Source organism: Pseudonaja textilis, chromosome 5 (assembly GCF_049901715.1).
Source record: "Pseudonaja textilis isolate UNSWEBS1 chromosome 5, rPseTex1.2, whole genome shotgun sequence".
Taxonomy (NCBI): Eukaryota; Metazoa; Chordata; class Lepidosauria; order Squamata; family Elapidae; genus Pseudonaja; species Pseudonaja textilis.
In genome coordinates, this window is record NC_141994.1 from 58,215,519 (window position 1) to 58,241,401 (window position 25,883).

Sequence of the window (25,883 nt, forward strand, 5' to 3'; positions counted from 1 at the left end):
GAATCAACAACATTGCTCCAATGTCTCACGCCATGCTGGTCGAGCAATTTAGCCCACCAGTGCTTACAACGACTTCTCAACAAGTCAACATGTCATCAATGAAAGCTGCCACACTCAATCCACAGGCAGCAGCATTCCTGCCACAACCTCAATACCACTCCGGCTCCCAGGCACCACAAGATAACTGTGCCCAGCCTACACAGCAGCGTGACACTCGACCATCGTCCCCAGTATGGGAGAATGACATCCTCCGTAAGTACTGGGAGGAAGACTACAACCCGTTGTTGATTTACAACCCAAACCCACCCTAAGAGAATCCAGGGGGAGAACCCTCTATGTCAATACCTCCCCCCAACTCAGCAAATGCTGAAGATTACTGGAGAAACTTGGTTGTACAGAATGGAAAACTAAATTTGCACGCCAATGGCATTCACAAATCCTCTGACAAGCCAGGCGGTGAGTATCTAGTATGAAAGAAACTTTTCCTGTGCCCCATTCAGGTGGCACACCTGAACCCTGATGAAATAATTGGACACTTGATAGCATGGCTAGGGCCACAGTCTGTTGATATACTGAGGGCACTTTATGCATCCCACTTAGACGACCTGGCCACTGCCCTACAGTTATCATGGAAAAGGCTTGACGAACTGTATGGTGCTTCTGAGGACGTAGAAGCAACACTCTTGGATAGCCTCAACAGTTTTCCTAAAATTCCTATCGACAAGCCTCGCTGGATCATAGACCTCGCTAACATACTTGTCCAACTGAGAACGGCATAACAGGATCCCAACTTACTGGGACTCACCTGTCTCGATCATGTCAACATGAAGAACAAAATTGTTCAAAAATTTCCGCAGGTGCTAATTGAAAAGTGACTCCAGTTGTCTGACACCTTCATGGCCAAGGGTTGCCACCACTTTATACCCTTCACACTTCTTGAAGAATTGGTGTCCCACCAGGCGACAGTGTGAAACACACACCAGGCTCATGGACTCAGAGCTGTTAGTCCTCCTAATGACAGAAAATACAACAGCAACCACATATCGCCCTCAGGCCCTATGCACACTACCAGGGAAAGATCCTTCATGGTTGTCCATAACACCGAGATCAACTCCTCTTCCACACACAGTTGGGGCGAGAACTCATCAGATACAACCCAATTTAGATCTCCGAACACAAGGACAATACAGTTTTGTCCTATGCACCTCACTCATCACTCGCTGAACAGCTGCCCTAGGTTTGCAGTGAAATCACTGACCCAATGAAAAGAGTTGTTAAGGGAGTACCAATACTGCTACAAGTGTTGCGAATCCAAACACCCGTCCAAGTACTGCACAGCTAAGGTGCAATGCGACTTATGCAATAGTGACCAGCACCCGACTGCGCTGCATCCAGACTCCGAGTCGCCACCGCAAATATCTTGTAGCCCTCCTTCGGACAAGGAGACTCAATGTAACACAGAAGCATACAGGGCTCCTTGGCAGACTGCCAAACTGCAATCAAAACCAAGGATGAGTGTCAACTGCAGAGCACTGTGCACCGACTCACCATGCCCTTGTTCGTGTCTTCCCATCTGTTTAGCCAAAGTGTACCCTGAAGGATACCCTGAAGATGCCGTGAAAATGTATGTGCGGATAGACACTCAAGGCACCTGCACCCTGGCCAGACCCACATTCTTCAACCTCTTTGAGGTGCAACAGGACAAACTTCCCTTCACTGTATCAACGTGCCATGGACCAAGAAGCACGGTGGGGAGGAGAGCTACTGGACTCTGCATAGAGTCATTGGATGGAAGTTCCCGGTTCCCACTACTGCCTGTATTTGAATGCAATGGGATACCAAATGACCGCAGTCAGATCACAATACCTGAGGTCATAAGTAGCATGCCTCACCTATAGCACCTGGCTCATCACTTTCCCACTCTAGATCCAGAGGCTGAGATCCTACTCTTGCTGGGAAATAATGCCCCATGTGCTTTCTCTTCTCTGAGTCAGTTGGCGGCCTTGTAGATGGCCCAGTGGCCATCAAATCCCCACTAGGATGGGGGATCATAGGAATTGTCAGTGTTGATCGGATGCAGGCTCCAACCCAGGCAAATGCCTTAGCACCATCCATTCCAACAGCCTTCTGATGCCCTTTAGCACCATCGAAAACAACAGTAGAACTGTACAAATTCCAGAATATGAAAAATTAAAACAAAAAAGGTATGCTGATGAGTGTTTTTTTTTAAGTCTATGATTTCTGTACTGTATACCCAGCCTCTGACAGAGTCAGCCAAAAGTGTCAAAGTTTTAGGACACGTTGTAAATTGATAACAGAACCACACAACACAGGACTAATTAAGGCCACTTAATTAGTTTTCCCCCAGCTTGTCATCTTCCAAATATGTTGGCCATGTGGTTCATAATTAATTGGAGTCAGAGTCAAACCTATTCGAGGACTGTCAAGAAGAAGACTGAATTATATACGGCAATTCCAGGACTCCACAGGATAGGTTGTCAAGACAAAAACAGCCTCAGAATGATGCTCTTAAGTGCTAAAGATATTCAATAACTGTAGAAAGTAAAGAAAATGACCTTGACAGAGATGTGAAAGCTCCAGAATCAAAGCAACAAGAAGTGACATCTCTGAAGAACACAACAGACCAATAAAATTCTGAAGACGCTCAGGCTGAACTTCCCTAATTCACAGAAATATAAGAAGAGGACAAGTGGCATAAGGAGACTTAAAAGATTCTCTTTATAGCCAATCACACACAAAAAATTAGCTTTCCTGTAGAGCAATTCTTTGGTCTATCTAATGTTGCTGACAATAAGTAACAACTAAATAAGTAGATAAGTACGTTCCTTGCAGGGAATTGGGAGGCCATACTTATGAAGGTCTCCATCTTAACAACACCTGGAATTTGTGCTGATTTAAATTCTAGATTTCTTCCTTTCACTTGCAAGATACATTCGTTGGGTTGTTGTTTCCAAACCTTGACAATTTCTCCCATTTGCCCTTTGTTTATACAACAATTTCCTTCTCATGAACTTCAGCCCTTATATATGAAGATAAAGATTTTTGTGTTATGTCAGAAAGTTCTGCAATTAAATTTAATCTGATGATTTTTAATTTGGATTTCAATGCTACTGTTTCACATCACTTTGCTGAAATATTCTCAAGCTGGTCAAGGACTGCAATAAATACTAATTTACTTACTTACTTTTATAATTACTGGAATTTTTCCTGCATGAAATCTTCCTGCTGTTTTTAATACCTGACATTTTTCCCTAGAGTATTCTTTCATGTCTGCAATTCCTCCCTCCAGGATTGTATTACTTTTTGAAAATCAACCTAGAAAATATTGTGTGTTCTGTTCCTTAAAATACTTGTTTGAGACTCTTATGAAAAATTGGGAAGAGTCTTAACTAGCTAAGTCTGTGCTTATTTGCCTGTCAGATTCACTCTTTTTAAGGCCTTATATATTGCAAAGGTCACTGGCATTTAAAAAAAAAGAATGAAAAATAGCCACAGTAAATGACATGACATTTCAATAATCAGGTTTCAGATTTTTCACCTTTATGGCATTATGTTTCAGTGAGACATTTTAAGAATTTGCTTTTAAATATTTCTTTGGTTAGTCATTGGAGTTGAAGTATGACCTTATAATCTTCATCCTGCAAGATGAAACATGTTCCCTGAAGAACTAATGTTTAGACATATAGCCATGTGGATATGTTATACAGCAATGTTTAAATTTACCAGAACTTTTTTCATGATGAGAATGCTGTATAACATTGCTGAGAAGATTCCCAGAGATAGGAGTCATAGGTAAAAGTAAAGGTTCCCCTCGCACATACATGCTAGTCGATTCTGACTCTAGGGGCTGGTGCTCATCTCCATTACAAAGCCAAAGAGCCAGCACTGTCCAAAGACATCTCCGTAATCATATGGCTGGTATGACTAAATGCTGAAGGCGCATGGAACACTGTTAACTTCCCACCAAAGTGGTCCCTGTTTTTCTACTTGCATTTTTACATGCTTTCGAACTGCTAGGTTGGCAGAAGCTGGGATAAGTATGGGAGCTCACTCTGTTACGTGGTGCTAGGGATTTGAACTGCTGAATTGCTGACCTTTCTGATCAACAAGCTCAGCGTCTTAGCCACTGAGCCACCACGGCCCTATAGGAGTCATACCAAGCCCTAAAATGTCTGTGTCTCGAGAACCTTCTTGGCTGGAACTGTTAATTATTTAACAATTACAAGTAGTCCATGGTTTACAGTTGAGCCCAAAATTTCTGCTGTGAAGTGAGACATTTAAGTGAGTTTTAGCCTATTTTATGATTTTTCTTGCCACAATTGTTAAATGAATTGCCACAGTTGATGGGTTAGTAACCTGGTTGTTAACTGAATGGGGCTTCCCCATTGATTTTGCTCATCAGGTCGCAAAAGGCGATCACATGACCACAGGACATTTCAAAGGTCATAAATAAGAACCAGGTGCCAAGCCTCTGAATTTTGATTGCATGATCATGGGGATGCTGCAAAATTTGCAGCTATAAATTATAAGTCACATTTTCCAATGCTCTTGTAACTTTGAATGGTCACTCAAACGGTTGTAAGTCAAGGACTACCTGTAATTACTTTTAACTGTGGAAGTCCAACTTCTCTCTCAAGATCTGGAAAATAAAGGAAGATCATGCCAGTTTTCTTTTTTTTTTAATTTACTCTCATATCTGGAACTGCCAAATTCAGATCTTGTGAATCTGTGGGATGCTATAGGCACAGATTGGCTGTTAAAAGTCGAAGTTCATGATTGCTATTCATAAAGCACTTACTGTATATATAAATGGGGAGGTGAGTAATATGTAACTCTCAGTGCTGTAGGACTTGCATGTCTATTGGTCCTATTAATGAGAGCTGATGGGAATTTGATTCAGGCAATACATTATCTATTCGAGTCTATGTGAATCTCCCTGTTCTGATCCAGCTCCCCAAACATGGCAAACCCTCTGTAGTTGAAGCAATGATTCCTTTATTAGGAGCACCAGCAGCCCCGGCAAAAAGTTTCTTTCACCACAGGCTAACAAGTTCAGCAGGGGAGATGAATCGTTGTCTTCCACATCTATTCATCTCCACCCCCTGCCTTTGATCCAAAGAATTAGGGTGGGACATTGCTAGCAGTGGTGGTTCTTCCATCCCACAGATCAGCCCACAGATTTCCATTGCTCTCCTCTCCTCTGCTTTCTGCGCATTCATGCATCAGGCACTGGAGCCAGCTGTTCCACCTCTTCCTCATCAGCCATCTCCAGACCTGGGGACTGTTGACTCTCCATCTGAGGGCTGATAGATGGCCCAAGCTCCTCCTCTATCTCTCTCTGACAGCTCTGTTCCCTCTTCCCCCTCGGATCTCTCAGGTTGTCTTGATGGTGACCCTGACTCCCATGCCTCCTCCTCATCTGATTCGGTTACTGGAGGGGCCAGCGGCCGACAGGCCACACTCCCACTTATAGAAATATAATAAGCAAAATTGCACTAGAGAGCTAGACTATCTCTTCTGCTACGAATTTTGTCTTCAAAGATCATGCCTGTGTTACATTGATGGTCATGATTGTTTCATTCATTTTCTCTACATTTAATCTTCTTCTAAGTATTATTGACAGAAAGGAGTACAATGTGTTAATGGCCATTTTTAATTTCAGTAAAATTAATGTGAATTACTTTAATGAATTCAACAGCACAGTTTAATATTGCCTGATTTAAATAATAAATAGTTCTCCATCTCCTGGATTGCAAAAAGACCATGAATGGTGGGAGTCTAGAAGCTGGTTCATTGTGGGAAAACTTCATCTCAGACACTGTAAGTCTCTTTTACAACAGTTGCATTTAGGATATAAATTAAAAACAGTTTTTAAACATTGCTTTAAAAAATTACATTGCCTCTGAATTTCTGGGTCGACTTTATATGCAGAGTGTTACAAGTAGTCCTTGATTTTCAACAGCTCATTTAGTGACTGTTCAAAATTCTAACAGCACTGATTGCTTTTCACACTTATGACCATTGCAGCATCCCCATGGACATGTGATCAAAATTCAGAAGCTTGGCAACTGGTATGTATTTATGTCAGGTGTATCATGTAGTCATGTGATCACTTTTTGTGATCAGAAAAGTCAATGGGGAAAACAGATGCACTTAATGCCTGTGTAATTAACTTAATAACTGCAGTGATTCACATAATGACTGTAGCAAGAAAGATTGCAAAATGGGGCAACACTCATTTAACAACCATCTCCTTGAGCAACAGAAACGTTGGGCTCAATTGTGGTCATAAGTCGAGGACCTCCTGTACTTCTTTACCACATATCAGGTTTGCCTTTATTTAAAATCCACAAAAAGTAACCCAATGTATTGGAAATACAGTTTCCAAAGTTCCTAGCCTCACTGGACAGCACCAGATTGAGAAAACCTGCTGTACAGTAGATCATCCAAGTTTAAAATTCTGTATTAAAGAAGTCCACAATCCTATATTTCAATGCCCACAAGCAAGAAAACAAAACCAAGTTATCTCAGAGGAGAATTCAGCCTGCGGGACAATTCTGTTTAGTTATTAGCACAACAATAGCCTAAGATTGCCATGATTAATATCTGCCTTTTGAGCAAACATGATGAGAGGACACTGTGACCTAATTTTACTTTGTGTAATTTCTCCTGAGTTCGAAGAGCCCCAGACAGAGCACATTCTATTAAGAGCCTTTCATCTAATATTACTCTGGCTTCCAGAAATACAGCTGCCATATAATTATGGGAAAAGAAAACTAAGTGGTTAGGCTGATATTTCTCACATCAAATATAGAGGCCCACAGTCAACCTTAGGGTTAGTTTATTTCAAAATCATGTGTCTCATCATGAATAACATTACCTTTAGTCAATTCCATCCTCCTATCACCTGACACCCCTCCCTTCATTTTCCTGAACAGTTAATTTTATTTTTAAATCACTGTTCCTCCCACAGGAAAGAGGAAAAGGACAGGATTTTAAACAGAAAATAACACTTTTTAAATGTTATTTTCAAGAAAAAGAGCGTGATCCATCTCTGTTTTCTTGATATAACAATGCTTGTTATAAAAATACCCAGCCAAATACTTTGAATGTTGGGTTCATGCAATAAGGAAGACTTTGTGCCTGGGCAGTAGTTAGCAAAATCCTTTGGATCCAGGGAAGAGTCTTCATATATAGGCAGACTAGGGCCTATCTAAAATCATAGCACCAGTTTATCATGTAAAAGTGTATTCCTAGCTCTCAGGGTGCATACAGTCAATCCCTTAGTGAAAATTAAATAGACCAAGACAAGCATATGTCAAGAGAACATGAGGCAGGCCAGATAACTACCAAAAATTTGTCCAAGGTGTAGAGCTGGCGTGTCACGCTCAAGGCCCACGGGCCAAATCTGAGCCATGGGGTGCATAGATCTGGTCCACAAGGCCACTCTGGAACAGCAAAGACCCGTGGTGCCTCTGCCAGAAAAAAACAGCCCTCCCAGGCTGTTTTCAGCCATGATGGCCTCCTGCAGGCCTCTGCCAGTGAAAATGGCCCCTTGAGCTCCGTTTTTGCTGGCAGAAGGCTGCAGGAGGCAGTCGCAGCCAAAAATAGAGCCTTGATGAGTGACTGCGAGTTGACCACACCCACTCTGGCCACATCCATCCCAGCCGTGGCCCCGCTCCCTCAAGGTCAAACACAATCCTGAGGCAGTCCTCAATAAAACTGAGTTTGACACCCCTGGTGTAGAGGGAAAGGGGAATGGCTTTGAAATATAGGAGAAAGAAAATGGTCAGATAAAAGAGTGCTGAGTCTGAGGTAGGAGTATAACCTGAATAAACCTGAATAAAGAACTGTGATGGTGCTGTGGTTAGAATGCAATATTGCAGATTAATTCTGCCTGCTGACAGCACTTTGATCGTAACTGAGGTGGATAAAATGAGGACACAGATTGATGGGGCCAATATGTTGACTCTGTAAACTGCCTAGAAAGGGCTGTAAAGCTCCATGAAGTAGTGTATAAGTCTAAGTAATATTGCTAGTACTGCTAAACATCCCACATGAGGCCTTCCCTAGTTATCTGAAAGATAAAGGGAGAGAATGGGAAAACACATTCATACTTGCAAGAGTTTGTTACTACAAACTTACAGTACAGTAAAAATAATACTGGACACCTCAAGTTGTACAAAATAAAGGTGGAATATAAATCTATAAACAAATATTTTCACATACATCAACATGCATACCTCTCAACATGTCATAGCAGTTTGTGGAGCTCTAAGGAGAAATAAGATTTCCTGGGACTATCATTATTCAGAATTGGCTTCTGTTTATTATTCAGTAAAAAGAAACAGAAGATCCCAAAGATAATCATGCTTCTTGATGAATTATAGAAATAATTGCTCAATTTCAGTGTCATGAGAAGAGAACCTTTGAGTCTTGCAGTTTGAAAAGGTTAGGATTGATCTCTCTAAATGCAAAGCTACAATGTTGATTCTGAAAGCGCACTATTTCTCTTCCAGCCCTGAAGAATAAACCACCACTCCTTTAAACACAAGTAAGTTTTACAGAAGGATGGAACATGAATTTCTCATATACATGCCTAGTTAAGCCCCATTGAAGTCCTTCAGGGTGAATTCTTCAAGACCTCTCCTGGAGCAGCATTTTAGTTTTCAATAGCTCTTTTGGGATTTATTACACTGTATGCATCTTGATGGTTCAGCTTTTCTTGGAGCTATCCATGGTCCTGACATTTTGCTTGGACTCCCATTCTCTTTTTTCTTGGCTGAGACAGAGTTAACAAACAGCATTACATGCTTACTTTTAACACAAAACAAAAAGTGTGCCAAACATATCAGATTCAGACTAAATATTTTGCCAATCATTTTGTCTGAAGATACCAACATATTCATCTTCCCATGGGCATGTTTACGTGTCTTATTCCTAGATATTTTATTTTTATTTTGTATTTATTTATAACCCATGTTTCCCTTAGGAGACCAAGTGACATATATAGCACTCCTTCCCTCAGTTTTTCCCCATAGCTTAATCCTGTGAGAAAGAATGGAAGAGGAAGACTGACCCAAAGTAATCCAATGATTATATTTGATTCAGGTGGACTTGAATCTGGTCTCCCTGATGCCAGAGAAATTATTAATCACAATATTTTTACATACATATCCATCGTACTATTCTTTTTGGGGGAAAGCAGTAGAAATGGTAGTGTAAGGCAAAACCAATTAAAGATAAGAAAATAAAATACAGTGAAATAAGATTCATTCATAACACTATGAACTATTTGTTTTTTCTAGTCTTGTAATCATCGTTGTTTTCATTATACACTGACAATGAGAAAAATTAATCAATGGGTGCTCCATCACTGGAGTTTTTTAAAGAAGAGATTGTCCATTCACCTGGAATTGTATAGGCTCCTCATTGAGTAGAGTTGGGATAGAAGACCTCCACGGTTCCTTCCAACTCTGTTACTATATAGTCAGTACAACTTCACACATTGCTTTTTTTAAAAAAAGAAACTTCTCTTTCCTTCTGAGAATCTCATCAACTCTACCAAAGACAACTTTCTTAGTCCACCCTCTCCTCTCAATTCATTTATTTTCTTCACGTATTTGTTTTGCAATCAAATCCTTATTAATTTTCTCTATGTGATCAAACCACATGAGTGTTTTTCTTTTGTATTGGCTACTCCCTTCTATGTTCAATCATCCTTTCATTCTTAACTCTATCTTTTCATGTTTTACCACAAACACTTCTTATATGTTTCATTTCCACTGCATTTCATTTCCACTGGTGGGATTCGACCTGTTCTGACCAGTTCTATAGAACCCCTTGTTAACTTTCTAAACAGTTTGGAGTAGTTAGAAGAAATCTACTTTTGTTTTTTTTCCACCCTTATTACATTCTTGCCTAGACTTAGTGTCTCCGAAGGAGATTTTGTTTTTCTTGATACTTTCTTAAAGGGAAAGGGTTGTTTTAAGCTTTTTACACTGCTGTTGGGAGGAAATACTCCCCTGGAAATACTTCTTCTTGGCTAGCTAAAAAGATTGACATTCAAATGTGAGTTTACATACCCTTTCTGAGTTTTGGCCTAAAACTGGTTTTTGGTGAAGTTTAATTCTGTGCTTGGTGACATTTAATCCTGTGTTTATTGATGGGATAATTTTCCCTGTTCAGCTTTGTTTGGAAGGAAAAAGATTAACCTCTGTTCCTGAAAAGAAACTGGTTTGAGAAGTCTGGCTAGTTCCTGTATCTATTTGTTCTGGATTGGTTTAACAAGCAACAGCTACTGTTTTGATTTAATTATTTTGTATTGTGTTTAATTTTTTCCTGCCTTATGGTTTCTTTTTCTATCTGGGGAGTGGGGGGTCTTCCTTCACTGCTTTAATGGTATCTGGCACTGTCCTTTTAGGGTGTACTTCCAAGAGGCAGGATGCAAGCTTGGCAGATTTTTTTTTTACTGCCTTTCGGGGGGCATGTGACATTTCCTTAAATCTGGATGATTTCCTTAGGATATCTTGCGAGATGAGTGAGACCAGCTGGTGCAAATGGATCTAAGGATTGCTTCTCCTGGGTGTGCTCTTTCTGGAGAGCTTAAATGACCTCTCTGCTAAAGGGTTTCACTTTATGAGCAAGAGTTGGCTGCTGATAGTTATCATTGCATTTTAACTATTTTAATTCCTCAAGGTGCTCTGGCATCCTGCCTGATTTGTAACTCTGGCTTTCATGTATTTTTAATCTAATGATTAGTATTTAGGGCAGCTTTCTGCAAGCAAAGAAGCTTTTTGTATTTTTTGTACAGGTAGTCTTTGACTTACAACAGTTCATTTAGTGACCATTCAAAGTTACAAAGGCATTGAAAAAAGTGACTTATGACCAGTTTTCACACTTACGACCATTGTAGCATCCCCACTGTCATGAGAGGCTAGGCAAGGAGAAGCACCCCTTGACATGAGTGATGCCAAGTTGGCCATGCCCACCCAGTCACATGACCAACTAAGCCATGCTCACAGAACCAGTTGTTAAAAAATTTGAATCCCACCCCTGAATTTACCTTGATGTCTATAGATATTCTCAGTCATCCAAATCATGGTTGTCCCAAAGGTTCTTTTTCAAAAGGCAACTGGATTTTCCCAGGGTTTTTTTTTCTTTGAAAACATTTCACTTCTTAGCCAAGAAGCTTTTTTAGCTAAACTTTATTGGATGAAACTTCTTGGATGAAAAGTGAAATGTTTTCAACCAAAGAAAGTCCAGTTGTCTTTAAAAAAGCATCTTTGGGACAACTTACCTTTATGTTTTTCTTAACATACTCAATTTTTACTTCACTTACAAAAAAAACCACCCTTGGGCATAGTTTTATATGCCTCCATTTTTGTTGCAAAAACATAATCTACACCTCTAGCTTTATTCTTTTCCAACATTCTCACACTATTCATGACTCCTTTTTCATTGTATTTTTCTTTAGTCCAATATTTCTCCATTTTGCACTTCAACACTTTACTGTCCTCCCCATAGATCTCTCTAAGATACTTATTCCAGCATTCTCTTCCTTCAGCCTCATTCCAAATCACTTGATCAGTTTTATTTATAATTTCCTTCCCTTTGCTGTCCCTTTTTTTAGAACTCTTCACTTTGCTTATTATGATTTTTTTCTCACCTACTTTCCACTTCACCATTCTACCAAAATTCTTTCTTATTCTTTATTAACATAACTTTTCTGGCATTCTCCAGCATTTTTTTTTCATTCTGATCTACACAGGCAGCTTCTACAATCTTTCTGTGTCATATAATAGAATAACAATAGTGATCTATACTTACAGAATACTATAAGTCTGTTTGTGTCTTCCCTTCCTTTAATTATTGTTAGCCCTTCAAGATAGGGTGACATGATGACTCAGTGCTTAAGACCCTGGGATTGTTGGCTGGAAAACTGCAGCCCAGGTTCGAGATCTGAGCACCACCTGATAGGATGAGCTTCCATCCTCACCTCAGCTTCAAACCCAGCAGTTCAAAATCCATGTGAATGTCAGTAAATAAATAATACCATTTGGGAAGATAACAGAGCTCCACAATATCATGCTGGCCATATGAACATGGAAATGACTTTGGACATGCTGGCTCAATGGCCTTGAAACAGAGATGAGCACCACCCATATCATCGACTAGCAGAGTAAAATCCACCGGGATTCCTTTAAATTTACCTTCAAGATAGACCAGGTTAGAAAATAGACTCCATGAGAAGAATAGAACTATATATTGAGACAGACTATAATAACAATACGGCAAGTTTCCCCGCGGTTTTCTTTCCCTTCCTCTTACACCTCAGAGAGTCAGGAATTGCTAGCCTGAGCCTCTTTGCAATACCCCACCATCTCTCTGGATTTAACATTTTTTCTTCTGCACTTGGTGTTACCCTGACAGCCTATGAATTCTTTCTCCGACGACATTTGATTGGCTCTGTACCAAGAAAACATTTCTATGCTGCTGAATTTACAAAAAGACTCACAAAAGCAAATCTCATATTTGAAACACTTTTCTTAATCAAATAATTACAGAACAGTTACCATTCTTATTTATTTATGGATCTCCAAATGTCTTGATTATTTTTTTCTTCATCTGACATAATAAATGTTATGTCAATCACATTTATCAGGCTTTTGCACAATTTCCTCCTCAAATTCATCTCTGGTTGTTTCCTTGTTACTACTCATTGGAGCATTAAATGCAACATATACTGTAGATTCCTACTTTTATATTTGTTTACATTAGTCTAGAAAACAGCAGCTAATACTTGCCAGCGAACATTTTAGCTATTACATTCTCAACCCTTTCCCATATCTTCATCAACTTTACTCCAAAATAGATCACTTACACACACATCTATTACATAATTCTCTATTCACTTAGTTTAACCACCACACACAATAACTATTTTTACTTCTTAAATTTTAATTCAGTCTTTACCATTTATTCCTCTTGCATTCCAAGTTACAATCTTTTACATGCCATCACTATATGGGTCCATAGATATTGAGCTCCACCACCCATCATGGTTCTGATCAATCAAAGCTTTTACATAATACGTTTTCAAACCATAGAACATAGAATAATAGGGTTGGAAGGGATGTTGGAGTCATCTAGTTCAACACCTTGCTCAATAAGTTCAAACAAATGATCGTCCAGTTTCTTTTTGAAAGCTTCCACTGATGGAGCACCCACAACTCCTTAAGGCAAGTTATTCCATTGGTTGATTGCTCCCACCATCAAGAAATTTCTCCTTAGTTCTAGATTGCTTCTCTCCTTGGTTAATTTCCATCCATTGTTTAGAATCATAGAAAAGTACAGATTTACTTATCAGCCATACTTGTTGCTATGTCACATGCATCATGCACTGCTAATGGTAATGGTGGTACTTTGGGCACATTTGTTGAGTATATTGCAAATGCAAACATAGCAGATACTTTTTATGCAAGCTAATATTTTTAAATTATGGAAACGTTTGCAGGCCAACATACTGCATTGCCTGCATTTCATCAACCTATAAGGGGAAGGAAGCAAACTGGCCCAAATACTCAGGATATTTATTCCAGGAATTTAAAAATAGAAGACTAAAGTAATGCTATCTAGCACAATGAAAGAGATAAACATTGGAAACAAATGATTATTTAATGTTTCAATGGGATAAAGCCTGGTTAAATTTTATAAGATTCATATGCACAAGTATCCACACTGTCATGAAAGCAAATTCCTAAGATTGGACTTTAATTGGATCCAGTCCTATTTCTGATGGGAATTTATTGTCTACCATTCAGCTAACATTAAACAGCCAGTCTGTGATATTGGGCTAATGAGACAATCTGGTCTAATTATCTTCACAGCTATAATTTATCATTTTTACAGTGCCATCAAAGACAGTGTGACAATTTTATGGAAGAAATATTAAGCCTCTCTTTTATGCATCTTGATAAACAGCTGCACAAAGGGCCCTTCTGAATCAAACATAAAGAATTTTTTGAAGACTTCCACTGAGGAGTCTTGGTGAGCCAGATATCTCTGAAGGAGTAAGGATAGCATAGTGATGGAGACTGGCATCAGACGGTGAATTCTGGCTGTCAAAATCTCTGCAGAAAAAGGAGAGATCATGAGATTGCCCACTTTACTCTGGACAGATATTCCATATGAGTAAATTGCAGGAAGTTTTATGCAGTTGGCTCATGAGCTGAGTGGCTGGGAGATGACTTCAACTCAGCTTTTAGCTGCAATTTAGCCCATAAGAACACAAAGTATTCTTACACATCTTTGGAAATTGTTTCTTAATTGTTTTTCAACTATTAAGGAGTTTTGGACCAGCAAGTTTTCATAGTGCTGGCTCAGTTTCCTTTACTCTTTAGTGAAAGAAGTTTAAAAGATAAATTTAAAGACTTTAGGCAATTGAGGGATTTAAGGGTGATTAGAACATTGGCATCAGAAAGTTACAAACAGACTAAGGGTCCAGTTGAATTGGAAATAAAAATTTGAAATTAATTATAAGAATTTTCCTTTGGGAAAATGCTTCATTCACCAGTACAGTACATGTGAATGTGAATTTGCATGTTGGATACCAGAGGGAACCAGATACAGAACAGCATTTAATTTGACTTACTAATTTACAGAATGGAGCAGGACACTTTAACTTTGGATACATTGAAGGATGTTGGTGAACAATAGACTCAAATGTTTATTTTAAGAGTTTCTATCATTATAGATTTTTTCTTTGTGGTTTGTATTAGTTTCTATCTCTTTAAATGTAAGTGTTAATAAAATTATTATTTAAAAGAGTTTCTTGAGAAGAAAATGACTTTAATGTAAAAATAATTAGTTTAAGAAATATTGGAGTGATTTCTTATTGTTATAGAAAACAGGTTTTAAAAAGTTGGCCCTGGACTTTGGGATCAGGATATTTCAACCATTAATTTCCTTTACAAGAACTTGCCAATCATATATTCACAATAAGTTGGTTCTATTGAGATTTTTATATACATTTATTAAATGCAAAGAATTGATTTGAAGCCATGGGATATGCATTGCTTTATCTATAGTTTTCCGAAAATTAGGGTGTAATCCCATTTCAAAAAATAATGTACATGTAATCCTCAATTTACGACAATAATGGAGCCTGCCCATTTCAGTCATAAGGGGGGAAGACGTTAACTGAAACTCATTAAGTGAAAGAGTCCTTATCCTGAATCATCCCAATGCATATGTTAAACGAATGTAGGGGTGAGCGTAGGGGGTCATTAAATGCACATGGGGTGCAGTGGTGGGTTTAAAAAACATTCCTACTGGTTTGGTGTGAGCGCGTGCATGCCACATATGCACTTTGCACATGCGCATTTGCAACTCACCTTCTGCTGCAAGTCGTGTGTGTAAAACAGCTGATGTGTGGCAATCAGCTGTGCCGCACGAAGCAGTTGAGGTTGAAAAGCAGGAAATAAAGGTCAATATAGAGCCAGGGCAGGTGGGATGGCCCAGCAGCTGATCATCGGAGCAAACCAGTTTGCTCACAGTTGATCCTCAGAGCTACCAGTTCAGCCAAACCCAGCCTAATAGGTAGAATACCACCACTGGTTGGGGTTCCTCAGGGATGCCTGCCTTGGGCCTCCCAGGGCCTCCCCCCACTCCCTGAGATACCCCCGTGCTCTGCTTCCTTTCCTTGGGGTCCCCACAGACATCTCCACCCCTCACAATGCCTTGCTTATCTTCTGGAGAGCTGCAGATTTCAATATTGTGGGCCGTTCAGTATTGTGGGCCAAGTGGAACAGCCTTTCCCCACCTCCTGCTTTCTACATGGCCTCTTTAACTCAAAACAGGATAATAAGTCACAGTTTGTGCTTTGCAGTTTCTGTATTTTCCTCATGAAAAAAGGAGCCTGGTGTAGTGAGATGGAGAAGAGACAATGAAGGGTTAAATGTTAATAGAGGGAGCTCCTTTGCCTTGTTTGAAACCTGACCTGGGAGGCAAAGCTGCTCTTCTGCCTTCCTCTGTATTGCCCTTTGTTATCTTTAAATGTATTAAATTAACAAATTTATTGAGCAAACACAAATAGTACTTTGATCCAATCACGTATTATAGTAACAGACATCTAAATTCTGCTTTTCGTGGCTGCTGTTTCTCATATTAGCCACAAGGTGCCAATAGAGCTTCTTTTTTATTTTTAAATTCCTCATACACTACAATATTAGCAAAAACACGTAATCAATATTCACTGTAGAATTTAGTCTGGAAGTATGTCAAAGTATTTTTGTTTACCCTTGACTGTATTTTCACAGTGTGAAATCCTAAAAGTGAATCCATGTGTTCTTGTGAATGAAGTCTGAGAAATTTACATTTAGCTGAAAAACCTTGACAGTGTATAAGTTGATGGTGTGGATCTGTTCTGAATTTAACAGGCGTGATTATTGAATGTCATATCATGCAAAGCATTTTCCAATCCATTTCTTCCTGTAAAATGGATGTATACATTCACCTATCACCTTTTTACAGTGGGTATTCCAAATGTAGGCTTAATTCAGTAATCTTGTAACTTTCATCTATGAGCAAATTGCAGGATTGTTGAAATACAATGCATGCATCCACATAAATCATCTACAAGTAGATATTCTTTTGTTCTTTTCCTCTTGTCCATTATTTCTTGCAGAACAGGAAGTACACCTGTCTTGGAAGATAAAATTGTTGCTGCTGTTTCAAGAATGCAGACCAAGAAAAGGCTAAAATGTACATATTTACTTCACTCAGACTAAGAATATCCTTGCTTGTAAAACTTTTTAAGACTATGGAGATGGGGGAAAGAGACTTCATATAGAATCGTCTGCTTTTATTTTATAGGGATATTTTTATCCTATGTTCCCTTTCAGTTTTGTCCATAGAATCTAACTAAGGAATGTACAAACAAAAACAAATTCATATAGTAATATCTGAATAAAATTTAAAATTCTAAGCACTTTTAAGGGAGGGCACTATTTAATTAGAATCTATATATAGCAGCTCCAGAAATGAAGTTAGTTTTACTTTCCAACATACCAGTAGATCAAGGGACAGAAGCTGCATAAATCTTACTTGAAGGTAAGACAACTCAAGGGTGAGATGAGATTCAAAACAGGTTTTTCATGCTTTGCAATTCAGTCTCTTGGATATTCCACCTGGTTAAGGAACCTCTGCATTTCCAGATGTTACTGGTCTACAATTTCCAACAGCCCGCCCAGCATGAATGATGGCAAAACTGCTCGCAACACAGCAGCAACATTAAGAGTTTACTATTCCTTCACTACACTCCGCGCCAGATCAAACAAAGCAACAAAAAAAGAATAGCAAAACATTAACCAGTACCATATTGTGAAATAAAATTAGCAGGAAGGAGGCTATAAGAGAAAAGTTTAGACAGTCTCTACAGCCAATCCAGATATCTTTCAAACTGGGAATTTATTCACTAGCTCCTGGGAACAGGGAAAATTTTCCAGCTAAGAGTTTAAAAACTTAGGTGCAAAGATCAGCATTCTACATGTCTAGGTTCCTCACTTCAGATAAAGTGAGAATGAACAATCTGCTTTTTGCAGAGAAAGGACTAAACTCTCTGAGTTTGCATGGAATTGTGCTTCCAGGGAGAAATATACTGCCCTCTTTTTGGATGGCTATTCAAGGAGCTACCAAATTATTTTTTAAAATCTCTCCTTAGCAAATTTATCTTGACATTTTTATTAAAGCTGCTCTTCTTTTAAACATGTGTGTGCGTTTGTGTCTCAGTATGTATGTGTACTAGTTTAGTCTAGTTGGTCAAGGCGCCAGCTAGAAGCTGGAAGGAGATCTATTCCCACTTAGAAATAAAAGTTGGCTGGATGACCTTGAGCCATCTCTGATGGCTGTAGAAAGTCTAAACTGTTATTCAATAAATATCCAGTATTTGTGGGGTCCTTGCAAAGTCAACCCTGAACCTCAAATTTTATGGTTCTTGGCTGTTAAAAGCTGCCCATTCAGTAGAAAGAGAAAAATTATGAAATCATTGGTGCTGTCTGAGCTTGGTTGTTTGCTTCATTTCATCACCCAACTAAGTAACATCATCAGTTCAACTGAGGTTTGTTCCCTGTTTGTATACAGTAGCTTATCCTGCCAGTTTTAAATTGAGATGTGCTTTTCTCCTTGATGGTTCCTTGATTAAGTTATTGTTTTCTTCCTCTGGTGTTAATCCCTGCTTATGTGGATGTTCTTTTGGTTTTCTTCTTAGCTTTGTCTCTTTTGGATGGTATCTAAATGTGGTTTATCTCTATGACTTTACATTCTATACATTCTCTTCTATTGAAAGAAAAAATGCAAGCCACTTCTGCTGACTGTCAGCTGCCTGCAATTTGGTGGTTTGGATCTCACCAGGCTCAAGGTTGACTCAGCCTTCCATCCTTCCAAGGCAGGTAAAATGAGGACCCAGATTGTTGTGGGCAATAGGCTGACTCTGTAATCCACTTAGAGAGGTCTGTAAAGCATTGTGAAGCGCTACTTCTTAAGTGCTACTATTGCTATTGCTATTCTACTCCCATCCCTTGCCTAGAGCAGGAACCCATTAGCTAATAAAATACAAGTAGGAAATATCAAGAAACTGGCTTTATGTTGGTCAGCCACAACCGCTGAGTTAGTAACCTAAGAAATATTAGAATTCTAATACTGGGTCAGATATTCTAGTCTCAGTAATTGTTCATAAGCATTCAGGTATAGTTGCCCTGTGGAGTTGAACCTTTGCCTTTAAGTGGTTTCCAAATCCAGCAAAGCTGGCTTTTCCTTTGTTTGCATGGTGTCAGTGAAAGGTTCGTTACCAAGACTGGTTCTGATAATGTGGTGTGCAAACAAGACAGGAATATGACTCAGTGCAATGCAAAGCAGTCTTTCCCTTTCTCCTTTCTATTTATGGAATAATATTTACCACTCCTAACCCCATGTGAGTAAAGTCAAGTTCTGAAATGCGTTTCTAATTTACTACCGTTATTTCTTCTTTACACCAAACAGTAAGAAATTCCAGGAAAGCACTTTGTTTCACTTAAGTGAGATGCCATTAAAATTTGAGGGATCTTCATAATATTTATATGTAAAGCATAGTGAAGAACATTGGAAGCAAAGAAATCTCTATAAACACCTATAATCCCAAAGGTACTTTTTCAGGAGACAACTGGACTTTGTTTTTGTATTGTTCTTTCTTTGAAGACATTTCGCTTCTCATCCAAGAAGCTTCTTCAGCTCTGACAGGAATGATCACTATCCTCTCAGAGTTGAAGAAGCTTCTTGGATGAGAAGCTAAATGTCTTCAAAGAAACAAAAAAGTCCAGTTGCCTCCTGAAATAATACCTTTGGGACAACCATGACCCGGATAACTGAGAATCTCTAGACTCTCTCCCTGTAGGAAGTGGTAATTTTTATTCTTATACAGGTAGGCCTCGACTTACATCCACAATTTCTGTAGCTAAGCAAGGTATTTGTTAAGTGAGTTTTATCCCATTTTACGACTGTTCTCGCCATAGTTGCTAAGTGAGTCACTGTAGTTGTTAAATTAGTAACACAGCTTCCCCATTGAATGTATTTGTCAGAAGGTCACAATTGGTGATGATGTGATCCCAGGACCATCATAAATATAAGCCAGTTGCCAAGTGTCTGATCACATGACCACGGAGATGCTTCAATGGTTGTGTGTCATTGTACCTTGGAATAAGTCACTAAATGGACGTTTATAAGTCAAGGACTACTTGTATTTCCATCCCCCCTTTCCTTCAGGAATTGAATTCTATTCACACTAAACTTTTTCTCCACAACACTAGGAGAGCTGTATCATCCTTTCCCAACCTTATAAACTCCTCTCCAAAGAATGTTGATTCATTACATGCCATCAGGTCATTCTGAACTCTTTAACAATCACATAGATGGATTTTCTCCATGGAGATCTGCTCTCCACCTGGTGTTTCAGGTCTTCCAACAGTGCCTCCATTACCACTGTAACTTCTTCTCCTCCTTCTTTTTCTCTTCCTCCTTGTCTTCTACTTCTTCTTTTCCTCTTCTCCTCCTCCTCCTCTTCTTCTCCTTCTCCTCCTCCTTTTTCTTCTCCTGCTCCTCTTCTACTTCTTTTCCTTCTCCTCCTTTCCCAGCATTAAAGCTTTCCAGCTTTAATAATAGCAATAAAACCAGCTATTCTGTCAATTCACAAAAGGATAAAGATAAAACTTGCAGAAATAAAAAAGTACACATTTCCTGCTCTTAAAGGCCATCACATCCTTGCTTTATTCAGGTGCTCGTTCACTCAGTCATGAGGCCACTATATGAAACTATCAAGAAAAAATAGTGTTTACCAACAATAAGTAAGAAAGAGTATCCGTAGAACGCTACCCAAAAAAGGAATGATCCAACACTTATTCCTTTTTCGGTTAGGGAAGAGATTGACACCAGCTTGGAAGTCTTCCAAACATGGATTAGCATTCACCTGAAACTTCCTGAGTCACAGACAAAAAAAACAGTGTGTAAGCATTGCATCACAAGACAGCAGATAAGAGCTTACTGAAAATGTTCATTTGTAATCCAGAAAAATGTTAAAAGATCCAAGGGTGAAAAGCTCATCGGTGTTATTTTGAAAAGCTGAACATAATAAAGATTGGTTCTCTCCCTGCAGAGCCTGGGGAATAAATTGGTATCCTCCTCAAACCATTTTAGCTCAAAAAATGGCAACTGTTTCATACAATGACAATGCAGCATTGTAATAGGTACCAATAGAAGTATTTGTCGCTCAGGGTTGAACTGTGGGGTCCTTGGTGTTCTCTGAGCTTGGTGGTGTTCTGGAAGATGTTTTATTACCATACTAGTAATATCATCATCCACACTAGTAAGGAAATAGAGTTTACATTTTATACATTAGTAGCTTGCTCTGTCAATGTTGGTGGGAGTGATCTTGGCAGTTCCTTGATTGGACTATTGTTTACTGTTGTTTGTCTGAGTCTGTAGATTCTTTTTTTTTTTTGAAAATTTTTATTGATTTTTAAAGACAAACATAAACAAACAAAACATAAAACATAAAAACATAAAACATCTTTTTTGAAAGCAGCATAGTCCCGGGTTACATCTCTTCATACAGACACAAATTCAAGTTCCTGCTCATTTTTATATTCCATTCCATATCTTATTACTATTCTACCTTTTCTATATAGCTTCTCCCCTCTTTTAACTTTCTTAATTTTATTTTATTTATTTCATCTCAATTCAAATCATTATAGTTATATTCTTTGTCCTGTTTCAACTGTCTACTATCTTTTCTCATTAGACAAAATTTCTCCTGTAATCACTGAAAGGAGTATGATGCCTTTATATCTTTCCCCTAAAATTATAACACTTAATATAATACATGTCCCAATCTTCTTGTTGCGCAGTCTTTTCTTGTAGTTTCTTGTAGTTAGAGATCGCCATTTCTAAGAATTGAAAAACGGAGCTAAAGGAGCCCTTTCCTTCTTGTACCTCTTCTTTATATTTTTTTAAGTTCTATTTTCAGTTCATCCAATGGTAATGCCATTGTAGAATTTTTTTAAACAACAACCCAATTGTTTTTAGTCATTCAAAAATCCAAAAGTCACCAAGCAATCCAAATACACACAAGCTGTTTCTTTTAACACTTTCTTCTTTTTTCACTTTCTCTTCCTGGAGTTACTATTTAGTTGCAAAGTTCCAGTTAAAATGTATCTTTTAGAAGTCGCATTGATATTTTACTTTAGATTCTTTTGAAGTCCAGGCAGTCTCCTCCTTCCAGATCCTGCCCTTATTCTTTTCCTCCCCCTTCCTACCTATAGGAAAAAAAAGATTTTTTAGTGGCCAGAAATCTTTGTTGTCTCTTTGGCAATTAATTATATTTTCGGCTTAATACCTATTGGTGCCAAAGCGGATTTTTCCAATTTCTTATTCAGCTCTCTTCATTGTCAATGTGAGGAAGGAGAGAGAAGGAAAAAAAAAAAACCTTTCCCTTTTCACTTTCCTTCGCTTCTTCCGACTCTTCTTTGGGAGCAATGTTATCTTTTATAAAATCTAAATTCCAGGGTACCTTAGTTGTTGCTTTTTATCCCGGTCAGCCAAAACTTTCACTTCTAATCTTCATCCTGCACTTTCTTTTCTGGTTGAGTGCTTCTTTGAGGTGACCATTTCTGACCACCGCCCCACCGCCTTCGGGAAAGGGAGTTTAACCAGCTGAGGAGAGATGCGGTTCCCCTCGACCCTGCTGGCGACCTCCCCCCTCTTCACCACCTCTACGGGGTGGCTTAGCCCCGAAGCCAGCTGGCTCGGGGCGCTCCAGCGGCGAGCCCAGGCAGAAACTGTGCACGATCGGGATTCCTGCCTGCCACCGAAGCCCTGCAAACCAGAAGGGTTCATGAGTCTGTAGTTTCTTGATTAGGATATTGTTTCTCCTGGATTGTTAATCTAGTGTTAATCTTGGTGTTAATCTCTGGTCATTTTAATAGGCAATTGCTTCAAAGTTTTCCTAAGGTACTATTTAGTGAGGCTGGCACAAATCCATCAATTGCTCCTTCATATAAAATTGATTTAACAGATTTTTGGTAAACCTGAATTTAGTTGAAACATTAAGTCTACTAAGTCAGCAGTCAAAGGTCAAGATTTACAGTGGATTCAGGACTGACAGTTTATACAGTAAATGGATAGTGGGCTCCCATTACACTAGAAGTGGTGAGACCAGCTAATTTATAGAAGGGTTTGGAAAAGAGCTCCATTACAGAAGACCTGTTTGTCCAACTTCTAGGTGTGCTGTATTTTGTAATTCTCATGGAAAAAGGTGGGAGCACTATGTTGGGGAAGGTCTAACTTTTAGAGAAGAGGTTGTTATAAGAGGAGAGCCCTGCTACTCTATGGCAGCATTAAAAAAGTGATGGCAACTTTCCTAAGTAACAAAATTTATTAAAACCTTTGGTTCGCTGTGGGATACTTGATGCTCTCTGAGCTTGTAGGTTTTCCTACAGATGTTTCATTACCAAACTAGGTAACATCATCAGTACATTGATGTTACCTATTTTGGTAATGAAATGTCTGCAAGAAAACCTACAAGTGCATTGATGTTACCGAGTTTGGTAATGAAATGTCTGCAAGAAAACCCACAAGCTCAGAGCGCACTAAGGATCCTACAATTCAACCCTTAGCTTAACCCAGTGAAGAAACGAAAGTGCTCTTGAGGAAGTGCAGAGCATACAGGTAGTCCTCCAACTTACAACAGTTCCCTTAGTGACTGTTTGAAGTTACAACAGCACTGAAAAAAGTTATTTATGACCATTTTTCACATTGCAAATGTTGAACCTGGTCACATGATCAAAATTCAGACGCTTGGCAACTATTCATGTTTATGACAGTTGGGGGTCATGTGATCACCTTTTGCGACCTTCTGACAAGCAAAGTCAATGGGATAGATTCAGATTCATTCAACAAGCTTGTTACTAAATTCACCACAGCAGTAATTCACTTAACAACCGTGACAAGAAAGATGGGGCAAAACTCACTTAAGAGCCATGGTTGCACAGTGGTTAGAGTGCAGTACTGCAGGCTACTTCTGTTGACTGCAATTTGGCAGCTCAAATCTCACCAGACTCAAGGCTGACTCAGCTTTCCATCTTCGCAAGGTCGGTAAAGAGGACCCAGGTTGATGGGGGCAATAGGCTGACTCTGTAAACAGCTTAGACAGGGCTGTAAAGCACTGCAAATTGGTATGTAAGTCTAACTGTAATTGCTATTAACTGATGTTTCACACAGCAATAGCAATGTTGGGCTCCACTGCGGTGGTAAGTCGAGGACTACCTGTTCTTTACACAACTGTAAAACTGCTGCTGGGCTTAGTGTGGGTCACCCCGTTTCAAGGACGAGTTTTCCTCATCCTTCCCAGCAAAGGCCCCACTCCCCGCCCCAGACGGGCGCGATGTGCGGGACTTACTCCCGAGTAACGACCCAACGATCCCACTGCCCCTTTTGCTCCCGAGTAAGGAAGACAGGCTCGAGTCCCCACCGGCCTCGAAGGAAGGCCTCGATCTCTGGCCTTCTGCAATTTACTTCCCACCTGCCCCGCCACTAAATTGCAGGAGAATTCAAAGGAGTTCCCGCAGCCAGAAGCGCCAGAAGCGCCTCGGCGGGCCGGCTGGATGAAAGGCGAGGCGCGCCCAAACAGGAGGCGCGGGAGGCGGGGCTGCCCCGCGGGTGCGGCCGGCAGATTCCCGCGGGGTGGGTGGAAAGGAGGGGCCGGCTCTTGCCGCCGCGCTCCTCCGCCAGAAGGTGGAGACTCGCTCAGCCCCTAGGCAGGTCCTTCAGCTCTGCCCAGCCCGGCTCAGTCCGTCCCGGCCGAGCGGTCCGCTCGCTCTCGCCCCAGCCACCATGGCAGTTCATGGCGACCCCGGCTATATCCGCACCGTCTTGGGCCAGCAGGGTCTGGAAGAGCAGGACAGTTCCACGCTCGCCTTGCCGTCGAGGCTGTCAGGCGGGCGAGCCGAAGCGCAAAAGTCGCTCCGCATCCAGCAGCAAATCCAGCAGACCTTAGCCCGGAAGAACAGGAGCTCCCTGGTCAACGGTGAGTGCCTCTGGTCGGCAGGGAAGCGGCTTCCCTGGGCCCTTTTCCGCCTCCCTCCAGCTTTTTCGGTGGAGCGAATGGTTTTGTTGAAAGTTTCCTTTCCCTTCGGCCTTAAGGTGCGAGAAACAATTTTCCTCACGTCTCCTCTTCCTCTTTTATTTCACGGGCAGCGTGAGATTTTTTTTTCTTCAAAAAATCCCCTCCTTGCGTTTTAAGTTGAGCCCTTGTAAAAACTCCTCACAAAGGACCAGAGAAAAAAACGGATTAAACTTCAGGGAGAGTTTTGTGGGAACAAAAATGTTTGCAGAGTTTTCTTGGTCTGTAAGGTATCCAGTTGAGTACCTGAGTTAACCTCTTGCAGCAAACAAAAACTTTCTGAAAGTTTGGACTGGACTGGAGGGATATGTTGTACAATCTGCAATTTAGCAGGTAACTTTTACAGCTCATCAGCAATCTTGCCATGGCTTTAAAATAGGCTTAGAGAAACGTACCTGAGAACCAACTTGGTGTAGCTGTTAAAGGTACAACAAGCAATAAACTAGGAGTCTGTGAGTTCTAGTCCTGTTTTAGGCACAAACCTAGCTGGGTGACCCCTCTCACTTAGTCCTAGGAAGGCGGCAATGGCAAACCACTTCTAAAAAAAAACTTGCCAAGAAAATTGCAGGGAAAAACAACAGAGAGAGGAGAACAAGGCTATTAATGGCTACTAATTGTCCTGTTAATAAAACTATAGGATATCATGTCTCAATTGCTGGGGAACCCAAGCTGTTTTCTTGAGATATACTGTATGTCTCATAATGTTGTGGGAACATTATGCCAGTCTACGCTGTAGACAAAGCAGCCAATTCTCTAGGTAGATGAATTCATAATTTCTATCCCACTTTCTCTTCAGAAGTTTAAAATAGCCTAGATGATTATCTTCTTCCCATTGGTCTCCCTTCTTAACAAGCCAGTGAGATAGGTCAGGCTGGGAGAGACTGTCTGATCCAAGTTAGCCAATGAGCTTCTTGGCTGAGAAATTTGAACCTGGGTCTCACTAGAGTAGGTCAATATTCTCCTATTAACAATACAAACCGTGAGGATGTTTTTCCCCTCTGTTCCTCCTTCCTTTTTATGTTTGTCTTCCTCTTTCAATTTCATATATATTGCTAAGTTATCTTGTCACTGGGGAGTTGGGAAGCATATAAATTTAATAAATCATTATTGTTAACATTGAGGAAGGAGCCAATGTCCATACAAACCACCCCAATTT

General features: G+C 39.9%; 1 protein-coding gene and 1 long non-coding RNA gene across 2 annotated transcripts in view; one reads left to right on the top strand and one right to left on the bottom strand.

Moving 5' to 3' along the window:
* Positions 1-17,254, bottom strand: part of LOC148125665 (uncharacterized) — an 81,005-nt gene extending 63,751 nt beyond the window's left edge. The window contains exon 1 of the long non-coding RNA XR_015744013.1: positions 17,092-17,254. This is a non-coding gene — a long non-coding RNA (uncharacterized LOC148125665). The remainder of the gene's footprint in view (positions 1-17,091) is intronic.
* Positions 17,255-24,029: 6,775 nt separating this feature from the next.
* The window catches only part of PKP2 (plakophilin 2), a 64,844-nt gene continuing 62,990 nt past the window's right edge, over positions 24,030-25,883 (top strand). Inside the window, exon 1 of the mRNA XM_026722301.2 lies at positions 24,030-24,631. Coding sequence (XP_026578086.1) covers positions 24,439-24,631 — 193 coding nt within the window. The 5' untranslated portion in view covers positions 24,030-24,438. The remainder of the gene's footprint in view (positions 24,632-25,883) is intronic.